The 13,565-nt window shown below is 38.7% G+C and overlaps 2 protein-coding genes, 1 long non-coding RNA gene and 2 pseudogenes across 8 annotated transcripts; 2 read left to right on the forward strand and 3 right to left on the reverse strand.

The window, feature by feature from the left end:
- The first annotated feature begins 436 nt into the window (after positions 1–436).
- Positions 437–9,036, forward strand: LOC149047647 (uncharacterized). The gene is made up of 3 exons (XR_016185902.1): positions 437–529; positions 7,785–7,843; positions 8,052–9,036. It is a non-coding gene; the product is annotated as an uncharacterized LOC149047647 (long non-coding RNA).
- Positions 981–2,288, reverse strand: LOC149047648 (histamine H2 receptor-like; annotated as a pseudogene). The gene has a single exon (XR_016185898.1). The product of XR_016185898.1 is annotated as a histamine H2 receptor-like (transcript).
- LOC149047649 (uncharacterized) lies at positions 3,907–5,311 on the forward strand. Its single transcript, XM_089202670.1, has 2 exons — positions 3,907–4,194; positions 4,320–5,311. Exons 1-2 carry the CDS (start codon positions 3,956–3,958, stop codon positions 4,894–4,896), a joined length of 816 nt encoding a protein of 271 aa, XP_089058796.1. The 5' UTR covers positions 3,907–3,955; the 3' UTR covers positions 4,897–5,311.
- LOC149047650 (uncharacterized) lies at positions 5,119–6,630 on the reverse strand (annotated as a pseudogene). The gene has a single exon (XR_016185519.1). The product of XR_016185519.1 is annotated as an uncharacterized LOC149047650 (transcript).
- On the reverse strand, positions 8,748–13,386 carry LOC149047651 (uncharacterized). Of its 4 annotated transcripts, XR_016185899.1 has the most exons (7): positions 13,118–13,253; positions 12,307–12,396; positions 12,053–12,156; positions 11,174–11,308; positions 9,881–9,945; positions 9,044–9,214; positions 8,748–8,896 (listed from the first exon to the last, which is right to left on the reverse strand). XR_016185899.1 is itself a non-coding variant. In XM_089204050.1 (5 exons), exons 1-5 carry the CDS (start codon positions 13,188–13,190, stop codon positions 9,916–9,918), a joined length of 432 nt encoding a protein of 143 aa, XP_089060176.1. In that variant the 5' UTR covers positions 13,191–13,253; the 3' UTR covers positions 9,734–9,915. The 4 variants fall into 4 exon arrangements, 3 of the variants coding, with proteins under 3 accessions (XP_089060176.1, XP_089060177.1, XP_089060175.1); XM_089204050.1 differs by lacking the exons at positions 8,748–8,896; positions 9,044–9,214 and having other exon boundaries at positions 9,734–9,945; XM_089204051.1 differs by lacking the exons at positions 8,748–8,896; positions 9,044–9,214; positions 9,881–9,945; positions 12,053–12,156 and adding an exon at positions 11,886–11,984 and having other exon boundaries at positions 10,532–11,308; positions 13,118–13,386.
- Between the last annotated feature and the right edge of the window lie 179 nt (positions 13,387–13,565).

Raw genomic sequence — 13,565 nt, forward strand, 5'->3', positions numbered from 1 at the left:
ATCCAGAAAATACTGTATGTTCTTTCAACCTCACCCCAACTATAAATTTTGGTTTTAAAAAGGTGAAATAGGCATGTTGAGCTTTCGAGTCTGAGGCGTTGCAAGGATAGAAGGACAAGTCTTCCAGTATGAATGGTGGAAGAGCGACAGGAATAGCACTTAGCGGTGCAATGTATGGGGTTTTATGTTTTTCGGGGCCATGTTAACACACATACGCGGACAGAAGAAGGCTTCGTGCGTGAATAACTGATAATGGGACAGTTTCCACGAAATAAAAATGAAGATATATTACTCGATACTAAACTCTAGGGTCCTCTGGCGTATCGGAATTATTGAATTAAAGCCGGAATAACCAGTTTTCTGGTTTTCTATTTCGCAGGCTATTCGGCTTTGTGAGCTTAGCAACGTCACATGGCACAAGAAACTAAGTTAATTTCTGGTTTTGTGACAAGCAGTGAGCAACCGAAGGCCAATTGTTGCCAGTTCAGTGTATCATCGATACTTGCCCACTGAAAACCTGCACCAAACTGTAAGTATGAAGACTAATTCAGTAAGACTAATTTGCGCTCAAAAATGCTATTGTGAGCTCCGACTTCTCCTTATGCACTTGATGAGAAACAATAAGAGTGGTTTTCAAACATTAAGGCAAATTTATTCGTTAACATATCCAACTGACATTTTATAAGAAAGTAGGAATGCCAAGAGCTATTTATCTAACTAACTAATGAGCTTCTATTAATTTGAGTAATTTCGATTCATTTATTGCAAATTAATCTTTAAAAGTCTTCCGATATATGAAGTTTATTTAATTCCAGGAACATGTCTTTTCTCCACGTGTCAACACTAGTTAACTAACTACATACTAGAAGGTGGGTAGACTCCACGCAAATATCATGCAAAACGAGAAAAATATCTTGCGATACTGAAAGGTTATCGGCTGTAATTTACAACCGATTCAAATGCTGAGGGAGGAGGGGGGGGGGGGTGACAGCCGTTTAGATAGCAAATATTCCATTTGGTATTCTGTCCAGTGTTAAACGAGCGACAAACATCTATTGTTATCTCGGTATCTCTGTCCCTTTTTATCCAGTTTAACGGCGTAAATACTACAAAAAATATCATCGACGGATGCGTTGTCCTTGGTTCCGCACGTATACAATCGACGTTTATGCATGCAGTTATCATTTCAGTTCTTCTAAGCATAAGTTCATTCCTGTCCCTCTTCATCTACTATTTCAAGATCAAAGTACTAAAATTCTTTGTTAGTCGTCGAGAGGGGGTTCAGGTATAGACAAGGGCGACGTTTGACGACCGATTGTAAATTACGCGAGATGGATGATTTCTTCTGCGAGAGATGTTCCGAAGTATGTCCACGATAGCGTGTCGAATGTGTCTCATCTTCCAGCAGTAAATGACAGGGTTCAAAGATGAATTAAGATACATGAGAGTCAGAGAGAATGGATAAAAATCTGTAAAAAGGAAACTCATGTCACTGGTTCTAAAACCAGCAATGCCGATGGTAAAGGGCAAATAACAAACTAAAAACACCAGATATACATAAAATACACCAACTGTGGATTTAACGAGGGCAGCAAAATTTGTCATTTCCCCAGTTTGAGCAACTTCTTTTACTTGCTCGGACTGAATCTGATTCTTGTGCCGTCGAACAATTAAATATATTTTGACGTACACCACAAATGTGAGAATAAAGCCAATAGCTGAAAAAACTACAGTAATGAGCTTCCTCATAAAAAACGATCCCCACAATATTATTAACGAAAAAAATACACTGGACACCCATTGGGAGGCCACAACAATTACAACACGCTTGTGAGTCACAAGCTCCTGGTATCTGAGATGAAGATGAACAGCTAAGAACCTGTCTACACTTACAGCCACAACACCAAGGAACGAAGCAGATGAAAACAAAAGACATGAAATAATCCAAGCTCGGTAAGCGTTGCAGCTTGGATTGTCCAGTTGAAGCCACTTGCTCAGAGAGAAAGTGTAAAATGGTTGAACAAATAAACCGACTCCAACATCAGAAACTGCAAGACTTAGCAGCAAAGTTCAATGTTGAACATAATAGTGGTAAAATTTGAAAAATTATTGAAGACACAGTTAACAATGAAAGTCGTGCGAAGCTCTCTCAAGTCAGAATGAGCGAGGCGAGACTGCAGAAGGCCGGCACAAAACGATTCATTCATCATGATTAACCCATGAAAGATGCCTCACGATCGTTTATCGGCAATTTCCATTTCACTTTTTTTCGTCAGTTCGATGGTTCATTTGTCTCTCTTCTTACTTCACAAAAGTTATACTGTTAATCATATAAACTGGCCTTTCCATATGTTTATGGAGTTGTTTTATGAAGCTTTAAGATATTCTTGTCTCACTGTCCAGCTGTGTCCATCTTGCAAGATGCGGACCCAGCGATCAGGGTTTTGAGATAGTTTTGTTTATTTTCAATCTCCAAGAAAAGATTGCACGATATATCTCAGATAATTAACAGAAGAGGGGTTTTTTCCAAAAGAAAAATAATTAAGAAATTAATTTTAACTGAATACTGGCAGTACTGGCATCGTCTTTCTTTCTTTCTTTTTGTCAAGAGAATAAATGACAAATTGACTATTTTTAGTTGCCTTCTGATGCAGAAACCCTCAGTTATAAGGATTCTAATTTACCAGCAGTGATAAAGAAAATAATATTCTTCCTCACCTGACTGGCAAGAAATTGAAAATTGAAAACCAGAGCGTTTGCGTCATCAGTCATCAATCTGTCTTCTCTAAGTGAAACGAAGATGTATTTATTTCAGTTTATAAATGCTTCTGAAGAAGTGATTAAGAAAAATATTTAACTGTAAAAAATTGCGATGAAACTTTTCTTAAAAACATTGTAAGATTGCTAAAAAATTACGACGTTTCGAAGTTGGCTAAACGTCATTATTAAGTCAAAAAAAATATTTGTAAGTTGCAGTCTATATATACCAAAATAACAACGGGTGATGAAAAGCTATGCCGTAAGAAAAGAACAATAGTTATTTAAAAAAAAAGTTTGGCACGTATGGAGTCCGTCTGGATATCTAAATTAGGCTTGAGATTCTTGATAAACAGCATTTCAAAGACTAAACAATCAAATTTTCTCTGGCACTTTCTTAAAACTCTAAATTGGTTTTCTTTCAAGAGGTGGTTGCTACCGTGAGCTTCCACGAAATTTCGACCGATTGCCGAATATTTGTGCTCAGCAATGCGTTGATGAAGATGTCGGGCTGTGTACCCGACATAATCTGCATCGCACAGATCACAAGAGAAACGATAAACAACACATTGTCGATTCACAATTGACAGCTTGATTTCTTTGGGTTTAAGATCTTTCCCCAATTTCTTGCTCACAAAAACAGGCTGCAATATAGGGAGAATCTTATAACCGAGATCGAGCATCTGCTTCCCAACCGCATTAGGGGCTACTTTGAATGGAAGACTAATTCTTACTGTACTTCTATCATCGGTGTTCCTTTCCGCTGTGCCTGCCGGAGCATTTCTGAAACGAAAATTATTGATAGCGGAATCAATAAGGCCCATGGGGTTGTAGAGACGACTGAAAATAGAGCGCAATTTGACACTTTCTGCATTAAAAGCCTCTGTGGTAGACGGTAGGGCATAGGTCGGTGCATCATTGTCTCTAATAAAGAGTCTCTAGAGCGTTTATCGGTGTGACTGTAGAAGTGTAAGAGCAAACCAGTGTTTGCTTGTTTTCGGTAAACTTGAGTTTCAAGGACTCCATACGTGCCAAAATTTTTTTCAAAATTACTATTGTTCTTTTCTTACGGCATAGCTTTTTATCACCCATTGTTATTTTGGTATAGCCCACTTTGGAAAAGAGCGGTAGCCTGGAACCGAAGTCGCCGTGCAAGCGCTTATGGGACTGTTTGGGGGGACGTAAGTAAAACAAAAACATGGCGGAATTTAGCGCGGAATGTAGTAGTGACAGCAAGGTTTTAACAGAGCAAAATAGCGATAAGGTCGAAGTTATCGAAAGAAACAAATCTGACAGCGTAAAGCTAAGAGAGGAAGATGTACCAGGAGCAATTTTACCTCGGGAAATACCAGAAGAATGCACCGTGAAACAGCTGCAGCGATGGCTTCTTTGCCGTGGAGCTAAAACAACTGGAAAGAAAATGCAACTTGTTCAAAGGTAAGAAAGCTTTGAAATTATTCGAGAACTCTTATTATTGCCCCCTGTGCTTTACATTACGATGCTAGTCGACAATTTTCTGAGAACATCGTTAATACGTTCGTGTTTTGTCTATTGTGTTTCAGGGTAAAAGACTATATTGCTGGTGGCCTAAGCTCGAAGATAAAGGACCCTGATGGTGGAATCCATTTGGCTAAAGCTAAGGCAGACCTGGGACTCATTGAAGAAATTAACGCTAAAAAACTCAAAGAAAACTTTCCAGTGGACGGATTTACAGAGGATTTGAATATTTTACCTGCTATATCATTTGGTACAATATGGAGGTACATGATTGAAGAGAGTGATGCTAAGAAGCAATTATCCACAGCAAAACCTCTTGTCAAGGGATACAATTTTTTTAAATCTGGCCATGTCCTTAGCATTAAATGCAGGGAATCTGACGGAAAGTTTTATGTTAAAAGTCAAGTTCTTCCATCAATGAAAAAGACAGTGTTGTATAATTGCTTGATTGTTTTCAACAAAGATGGCAGTGTAGTAACAGCTTATGATGGTTGCCCAGCTGGAGTTGTAATTTACTTTGTGTGTATGGCTTTTTTTAACAGAAGGAGCTCAAATACACAGATTATAATACATAATAATCAAAGTCTGAGTGAACAATCTTGCATATTATTGAAGATGAGGCAAATCAAGAAAGGTTATTAAATAAGATTCCACTATCTGCTTGGAGAAAAACATTGCTTTATGTACAAGTAGAAAGTGAAAAATTGTTGTATGGTTCCAGAAAGTCCATACTCACCCAATGAAAGGGCTTCAAAAATCTGAGGGGAGGGGGACCCAACAGCCAAAGTTTATTAGGGAAAATATGAAGGCAAACTAGAAATTCCGGGGGGGGGGGCGGCGGGGGTTGGAAGGGTTTAAATGAAAAAACCCTCCTATGGGGAAGTATGGACATTTCTGGAATCATGCATTACACTTTAATCAATGAGAGGTGGTAAAAAGTTTGTAAGTGCCCCTATGATTATAAACATGTCACTAGCAATAGGAGCCAATGTTAAAGGAATTCTGCTGTCAAAAATATGCCAGTTTTTCATCCTTTCAATACATCTCTCAACATGTATTCTCAGGCTAGCAATTTTTTTGTTGTGTGTCATTTCTTCTCTGTGGAACTGAGTTTTTCCTTTAAGAAAAGAAGGTATGTTTACAGTAACCCCTTTTGCAGCAAAGTCATCTTGTATGTCAAAGCCTTTGTCTGCCATGACATCGTCCCCAGGATGCAAGTAGTCAATCACATGAGACATTTTGGTAAGCTCCTTGTCACTTATGCTACCAGTGTAAAGCTCGCTTAAAAATCCCAGGGCTCCAGTGGGCGAAAGACCAACTAGTCCTTTCATAGTTGTTGTTCCTTTATACGAGGAATAACACACTGACTGCATGTCAAGTGATGAGGGGCTCTCTGCTCGAATTTCAACAGCATCAATAATTAGAACTGTCCTTGGATAAAGTTCCTTGAAAATGTTTGGCATGAACTGATGTAGAAGCTCTCTCCTGGGGAGGCAAATTAAAGGCTCCAGTTCAATCCTCATAAACCGAATCCAAGTGTTAAACACAACAGAAACAGTAGTTTAAATTAAATCTGTGTGCAAGATCCTTTTGAAACAAGCCAAGCCTAAGTCTCATTAAAGTCAAAACAAACTCTTCAAATAAAGTCAATGCTCTGGGCCTTCCAAGCTTTTGCTCTGAACCACTGTCTTTCTTTTCGTAACTGCCATAGTTCAGGTTCTGAGCCTTCTGACTAACCAGGTCATAAAGGAGCATAAGTGCATCCCAGTGGGGAAGGCCTGTGTAAAATTCGACATCTTCAGGGCTGTCCTTAAATTTTACAATGTCAAATTTCTGATTTTTCGTTACATGCTGAAGTCTCTTTAACTCCCTTGATAACTCGTCTCTCTCCCTTGCCAACCTTTCCTTTTCCTCTCTCATCTCTTTAAGTTCGGCTTCCATTCGATCCAGCATTTCTACAGTCATTTCAGTTTGTGTCGCTGCATCGCAAAAAGAGGCCGGAATGGACTCCTCGTGATCAATTTCAATAAGAGTCCCTTCGTCAATTTCGGTAGAAGATCCCACGTCCACTTTTCTTTTCTTGCTTGCTGTATTTGCAGTCGCTTCCGTTCTGGACAAAATCCGTCGCTCCTTTTCCTTCTTGCTCCAAGGAAATATCGATGGAAGGTGAGTTCTGCTGAGCTTACTACCTCCAGTCCAATGCGCAGAGCAAACGCGTGTACTGTCGGACTCTATCTTCAAATTATCATTTCTTAGTAAACGGACATATTCTCTGCGAATACTTTCATCTTTTGGAATTCGATAAAACGTCAATCCGAAGGAGTTTCTGAAATTATTGGTGCACAAAGGCACACAACAACTTACGTGCTTGGGCATAATTCAAGATGGCCGACTTGAGCGTCCCCCCAAACAATCCCATAAGCGCTTGCGTGGCGACTTCGGTTCCAGGCTACCGCTCTTTTCCAAAGTGGGCTATATATAGACTACATATGAATGTTGTGCCGCGTAGCACTGGGAACACAAATGGTGAAACAGAGAATTAACTCTGAAGTGTAAATTAAAGTGCTATTTAAACCCATGAATAACCCATTGGGCGTTAGCCCTAATAAAGGGAAACAGGGAACCACACGAGGCAAAGAAAAAATCTTTTGACCTCGGTGGGAATCGAACCCACGACCTCCGGATTAGATCTACCGTTACTCTGCCGACTGAGCTACGAGGTCGCACAGAGAAAGTCGGGGACGATTTAGGATGGTGCGATCTGTGCGACCTCGTAGCTCAGTCGGCAGAGTAACGGTAGATCTAATCCGGAGGTCGTGGGTTCGATTCCCACCGAGGTCAAAAGATTTTTTCTTTGCCTCGTGTGGTTCCCTGTTTCCCTTTATTAGGGCTAACGCCCAATGGGTTATTCATGGGTTTAAATAGCACTTTAATTTACACTTCAGAGTTAATTCTCTGTTTCACCATTTGTGTTCCCAGTGCTACGCGGCACAACATTCATATGTACCCTTACTTTCTCTTCGCCGCGATTCACCATCCTAAATCGTCCCCGACTTTCTCTGTGCGACCTCGTAGCTCAGTCGGCAGAGTAACGGTAGATCTAATCCGGAGGTCGTGGGTTCGATTCCCACCGAGGTCAAAAGATTTTTTCTTTGCCTCGTGTGGTTCCCTGTTTCCCTTTATTAGGGCTAACGCCCAATGGGTTATTCATGGGTTTAAATAGCACTTTAATTTACACTTCAGAGTTAATTCTCTGTTTCACCATTTATATATAGACTACAACTTACAAATATTTTTTGGACTCGATAATGGCGTTTAGCCAACGTCGAAATGTCGTCGTTTTTTAGCAATCTTAAAATGTTTTTAAGTAATGTTTTATCGCAATTTTTTATAGTTAAATATAAATAGTTTATAACCCTTTCCGTGTCGATAAGTGTCAGAGCATGCGTAAGCTGCGAACTAATCTGCAACAATTTGCCGGGAGGGGGAAGTCATAAATGTGTTCATCAATTAACTTCTGTACTCCACAGCCACGCACCCAGACTCTCAACTCTGAAAGAAGGAAGAAGCTTAAAAGGAGCGAGAAAAGGTAATTAAACTCGTTTATTTCTCTTTCCTGGCGTATTTAACCAACTTTATTGTGACGATTAATAATGAATATATTTCCATTTTCTTTAACGCGCCTTGGAAACAGACAAACAATCAAGCTTAAAATTTTTATTATTCGTCCGCGCTTACCCACTGCCGGTGAATTTTTGTCAATTATCAGTCCAACATAATTTCTCTTTGGTTACAAGGCTTATAGCTGACAGCTGAATTTCAGTGGGACTTTTTGATGTTCCTTTCGTCTGAAGAATTATCTCGCTCTTGCCGGTGGATGGGGGTGGAGTCAACCGAATCGTCGAATTATATCGATTTCAAAGGGGGTAATTTTTGATGGCGCAAGACCTACCTGATGGTGCATGACGCATGGCCATGTGTGCACAACATGACGTTTGCAGCACATTATCATTTCATCTGCAAAGTTCCTGACGAGTCTAGCCGCGTGGTTTCAAACTCTTCATGATTGTTTTTCCGGTACGTCCCGATTGAAATGAACCTTTTGCAACTCAAACGAAACAGTAAATATGCTAAAATTAAACTCGAATCAAAAGACAATGAACATGTAGCTCTGTCAAGCGACGCCGGAAACTGATTAGCTTTGGAGCACACGATACTTGTGATACAATCTTGAGTTGCTCTCTGCTGCGCCTTGAGAAACTCTTACGCTTCTCTCGTGCTCTCAAAAATTCCCACTGGCACCCATAACCCATGCTAAACATAAACCAAATCTCAGATAACGGGAAGAGAAATAGACTTCAATAATCGCTCAGAGTGTGTTTTAGAGAAAGAACTGAAATCGTAAATCGATAACGATGTATTACTACTAGGATATTGACTCTGCGTTTTTGTTTTCGGCAAAGCTATGTTTGAATATCGCTAGTGAACACAAATTTCTTTTCTTTTCCCTTTTTAATCACAGACGGTAGAGTTAAATTACCAGTTAACAGTCAAGTTAATTTTCCATAGACATCTGTTAGGTCTCTTTATATTCTAAGGAGGTGTTCCTGTCATCTGTCGTACTTTTAGCTTTCCTCTTTCCCTGCAAATTGGTTCAAAGATGTATTTTTTTAAAAATTTTTTTTTCTATGCAATTTCATAATTCACTTTGTGAAATTACAAGTGAAACTATTGATGAACACACTTTGGAAAAAGATTAAACATAGTTCCTTTACCACCGAACACGTACTTGTCTGTGAAAGACTTTTACTCTTCCTGACAATGCAAGTCTTCGTTTTGTTTCCCTCCGTTTGAGAATCCTCAAAGCCTGCCGAGGGTTGGCGTACACTGGTGTTGAGCATCCGCCCTGTAGTTCTGCTGGGGGCAGCAGAATTTTGCCCCTCGAATCAACAACAGGAAACTGATATAAAAAAAAGCATCTTTACAAAAATAATTGACATTTAGATTCCCATCTTTAAGTGTTTTTTTTTTCTAGGAGGATCCCTCTACGAATGCTCGTTAATAAAGGAGCGCAAATTAGTCCATACAGTGAGCAGAAAAGTGAAACATTAGCCGAACTTAAATAACACCGATTTGAAATATCCCATATGTGGAAGACGTAGACACTTTCGACTCTGAATCACTGAGCAAGCTGGGCTTATTTACGCAGACTCCCATGGAACGTTAATAAGCTTTACTTGTACAGAAAATTGCCGCCATCTTTATGGTGCAAAGTTGGTCAAATATGAGGTACTAAAATTATAACCTACGGTTTTTTAAATGCAATATTTTTAATTTATTAACATTTACCATCGTTGAAATGAAACCGTTTCCCTAAAACAGCACGAGGGTTGAAATTCCCGATATATGGATGGTGACAAATCTCTCTCTTTCTAAAAGGGGTAAGTTTCTAAAGAAACTGTGGTGCTGCGTCGGTGGGAGAGTATAACAGGTAATTCAGTGTTAACAACTAAGTTGAGGACGTAAATTGACCACCTTAAAGAGTTTAAAGGCTGACGTTTCGGGCGTTAGCTCTTCCTCAAAGCGATTCTTTCTAACCTGACTGTGCTCTACTGGTTAACTCTACCTTTGTTTCCAAAGTTTGCACTTGGCTTTCAGTTTTCATCGAATTTGCTCTCGTGACATTAGACTCTGAAAAATACACAAACCGAATTTTATTTTCGGTTCGCATCAACGAATTTCAGATATTTCAAAGCTTTACAAAGGGCAGCTTGAGGTACAGTGCAAATAATACTCTTATGAAAAGAACAATGGTCCGGAGGAAATAACAAATGATTTCACGCATCAGACAAACCTTTGTTTTCCATGCTGATAAGGTGATTAATATATTATACAATCATTGTGTCATAGAGGGTGAGCGCGCGCAAAGTTGAAATCTCAAGCCCCGCGGCTGAAAAAATTGAAAACACAATTTTATTTCCACGGTTTGCCCACCGTTCTCTCTGATCCGGATAAATTGTTTACTTTACCGGAAAACGCTGGTTTGGTGTTTTTGTGCGAACGGAGATACTGAGAACGGAGCTATTTCAAAGCTGGAGTGAAATAAGCGGTAAGATAAGAACTCTTACGCTCTTTGAACAACTTGATATTTCTTTGTAACAGCTCTATAATTTCATAAATGAAGTTCTGCATCGATTTTTGGAATGGCTAGTTTTACCGCGGAATCCACCTCAAACCCTAACAAACATTTCTTAACATAAAAAGACACATCATGTTATTTTCTCGGTAAGCATATTTTATCGTGACTGGTAAATGCTATACGAAAATCTACACGATGGCAACACATGAGAAAGACTTGGAAATCGCCTTTGCACATAGATTGCAGACGTTAAAATTGTCAATCTTCCTGGTTATTACTTTGACAACAACGCAAGAAACACTAATATTCGCAACAAAAGTTAGGAAAAAATCTACCCTCAATCTATCCTTGGGCGGTTTCCCATAAAATCAAACAAAGCCTCTTTCAGTATTACTCAGTTTTATCAATTTGCTCATACATCATCCATTACCATCTGATGCTTAACGTTGCACCAATATATTCCATTTTGCCATGCGTATGTTCAGTTAAAGGTTATGGATGACGGCAAAATGCGACAAGAACATAGTTCGGCTCCTGCACTAATGATGTTCTAACCACTTTAGAGTCTTCCATGTTCTTTTTCTACTACAGTGTATGGGCCACACTCATAGATTAGATAATAATATTCCACTACACAAGTTCCCTTATAAACCTGAACACTTTATAATATTAAACATGTCTTAACAGTTTTTTAAAAAAATAAGTGCATTATTAAGGGCTGCTTGTGGGAGGCACCACTGACACAGGGACAGGAGAATGATGAAGACAATAGTCACTAACACTTCCTAACAGTGTCCGCCGCACGGTGCCCAATCCTCGACTTCCCATCACTATGTGGCTTGCATTTTCTTTATTGGCAGTGTGACAAATAACCTCTCCAGCTTTGCCAATTTCTGAAATCAGCTTGAAGTTATACTACAAACAGAGAGCAAACTATGATTAGGAAACAAACAAATAAAGCTAGGGCATAAGTATAAAAGTATAAATATTTCTTAAAGTATGAGAAAAAGAGTCTATGACTTTAGTTGAAGGATTTGATGAGGAGTTGATCACAGACACATTTAACTGAATGAAAGCCAGGGATACTTCACTGCCCAAAGAGACTTACTCTACCCCCCTCCCTTAAAAGAATCAAATGACATTTAAAAAAAACAATAGTCCTACTCCTTGCCCCATCACTGAGAGTTTCTTTCTAGGACTAAGGGTGTTAATTTTTGCAGCATTTTCAGTTAAATATGAGATTTCTTTCCACAGCAACGTATTTCTGAATATTAAGAACAATCCAGTATATCAGCAAGAATTAGAACCTGTCAAATTTTAAAGCTAAATGAAAAATTCTGTTAATGAAACATTCAGGTTCTGTTGTTACTGCTTGCTTGTAAATCCTTTCTGTACCCTTTTTAAAGGGTAGAGTTTCTTTCTATACCAACAATGAAAAAAAAAATAAATAAATAAAAGGAAAGACATATGAAAATTGAAAACAGCAACTTACAAGTTATTTGGAAACTCAACTATCAAGAAGTACTTGCTGTAGTCAATTTGTAAGGAATTGATGGCAGGCTTATGGATAGCTCTCTCAAAGCTTCTGTAACTGTTATTTGAATACATGTGGAGCAATATCAGCAATCTGAAGTGTTTGTAAAGATTGTTTCATATCACCTTCCTGTTTCTGCATGTATTGGCAAATGATTCCAAAATCTCTGTTGTCTCATTTTGACTTTTCCCAAGCCATGACATGTAATTGTTTTGAAATACCATCCCATCTGCAGTTAAAGGGTGTATATAGTAATCATGAATCACATAAAAAGATATATCTAGGAGACTATGAATATAGAATACATTAGTTTTTTCTATTTGTGCTAAAGTCATCAAGACATTGCCTCACATGTAAAAGAGATGGATTTTAAACTTACGAGGATGCATAACAACAGGTCTTTTCTCCATTTCAATAGCATGTGTAAAAACAAGTTTGTCACCAGGCTTGTGCAAATTGTCACAGTACCCTAAAACAAATTGGGTTGAATTTAGGATTAAATTAATAAATCAATGATAAAATTGTTAAAAAAAGCTATTTTAGTGAGATCACAAAATTCTTAATTAAATCAACTTCATATACATGGTTACATACGTGCTGAAAAAAAATAATAAAAAACATATTTCATGCCACTTTAAGTGCAAAAAAAATGTAGACTTAAGTATTTAAGAGAAAAAAACTAGAAGAGCCTCAACCTTAAATATGTCATCCATATTCTTGTTTGAAGACTACTCTCCTTAAAGAACCCTATTGAGGACCATTTTCTCCACCATATCTTTTGGAATGGAGATTTTTGCCCTTAGGTAAGGAAAACACAGTAATCAAATCCTCTCCACGAAAAAACCAACATATTCTCATCAGAGTGGCCATTGAAAGATCTTCCAAATGCTAAACTTCTCTATTCAACATTAACTGAGAGGGTTAAAACTGTCTCACCTTTTGTTGACATTCATAAACATTTAACGATACCCTCATTTTTTCCGACTCCTACATTTTTTCTGGCGTTTTTCAGAAAGTTATGATGGGAAACATCGTCCCACTAACTAACGAAAGGTCTTCTAAAACTTGTCAAAAAGGCGCGGGCCCAGTATCCCGTGGCCAAGTTGGCCATCTTCAACCTTTGACCACAAAAATTGAAATTCGCGGTAAATTTATAACAAACAAGTACAAATAATTTCTTTTCAACTCACAATCGAAAGCTTTTTTGCAGTGCTCACTTCCGTCCACCGCAATAACTACCGTGTTCTGTTCAGCCTCTGACATGTTTACAAGTAATGCAAAGATGGCGGCAGTCCGGTGAATTAACCGGGTAGTACTGGAACAAAGTTTAGTTCCCAGGTCTCGACTAAATTCGGCTAGTCCGCTTAACATAGGGAGCGCCCAGTACACTTTCAAAGGTTTAAAAAACGTTTATTTCCCGCTAAAAATGCTTGTTCACCTGACTGGGGAGGAAATCCGACCCACACATAAGACCATTTCGAAAACCAGAATCACTTAGGCAGTATTGGGTGCTACGACACCATGCATGCAAGATGAAATGCGACTTATCCTGAAACGTTACCCAGCATGCAGGGGACGGGCTTTAAATGATGCATTTATTTCTGAAAAAGTAAAAAATGCTTATTGTACCATGGTAAT

The sequence above is a fragment of the Pocillopora damicornis genome, chromosome 4 (assembly GCF_964200805.1).
Source record: "Pocillopora damicornis chromosome 4, jaPocDami1.2, whole genome shotgun sequence".
NCBI lineage: Eukaryota > Metazoa > Cnidaria > Anthozoa > Scleractinia > Pocilloporidae > Pocillopora > Pocillopora damicornis.

Bases quoted from the DNA above. Each gene is read 5' to 3' on its own strand.
- LOC149047649 (XM_089202670.1), top strand. From the start codon at position 3,956: ATGGCGGAATTTAGCGCGGAATGTAGTAGTGACAGCAAGGTTTTAACA. The intron at 4,195-4,319 runs GTAAGAAAGCTT...ATTGTGTTTCAG, and splicing joins AAAATGCAACTTGTTCAAAG to GGTAAAAGACTATATTGCTG.
- LOC149047651 (XM_089204049.1), bottom strand. From the start codon at position 13,190: ATGTCAGAGGCTGAACAGAACACGGTAGTTATTGCGGTGGACGGAAGT. The intron at 12,397-13,117 runs GTGAGTTGAAAA...AATTTGTTTTAG, and splicing joins CTGCAAAAAAGCTTTCGATT to GGTACTGTGACAATTTGCAC. The intron at 11,309-12,052 runs GTGATATGAAAC...CTCTGTTTGTAG, and splicing joins ATACATGCAGAAACAGGAAG to TATAACTTCAAGCTGATTTC.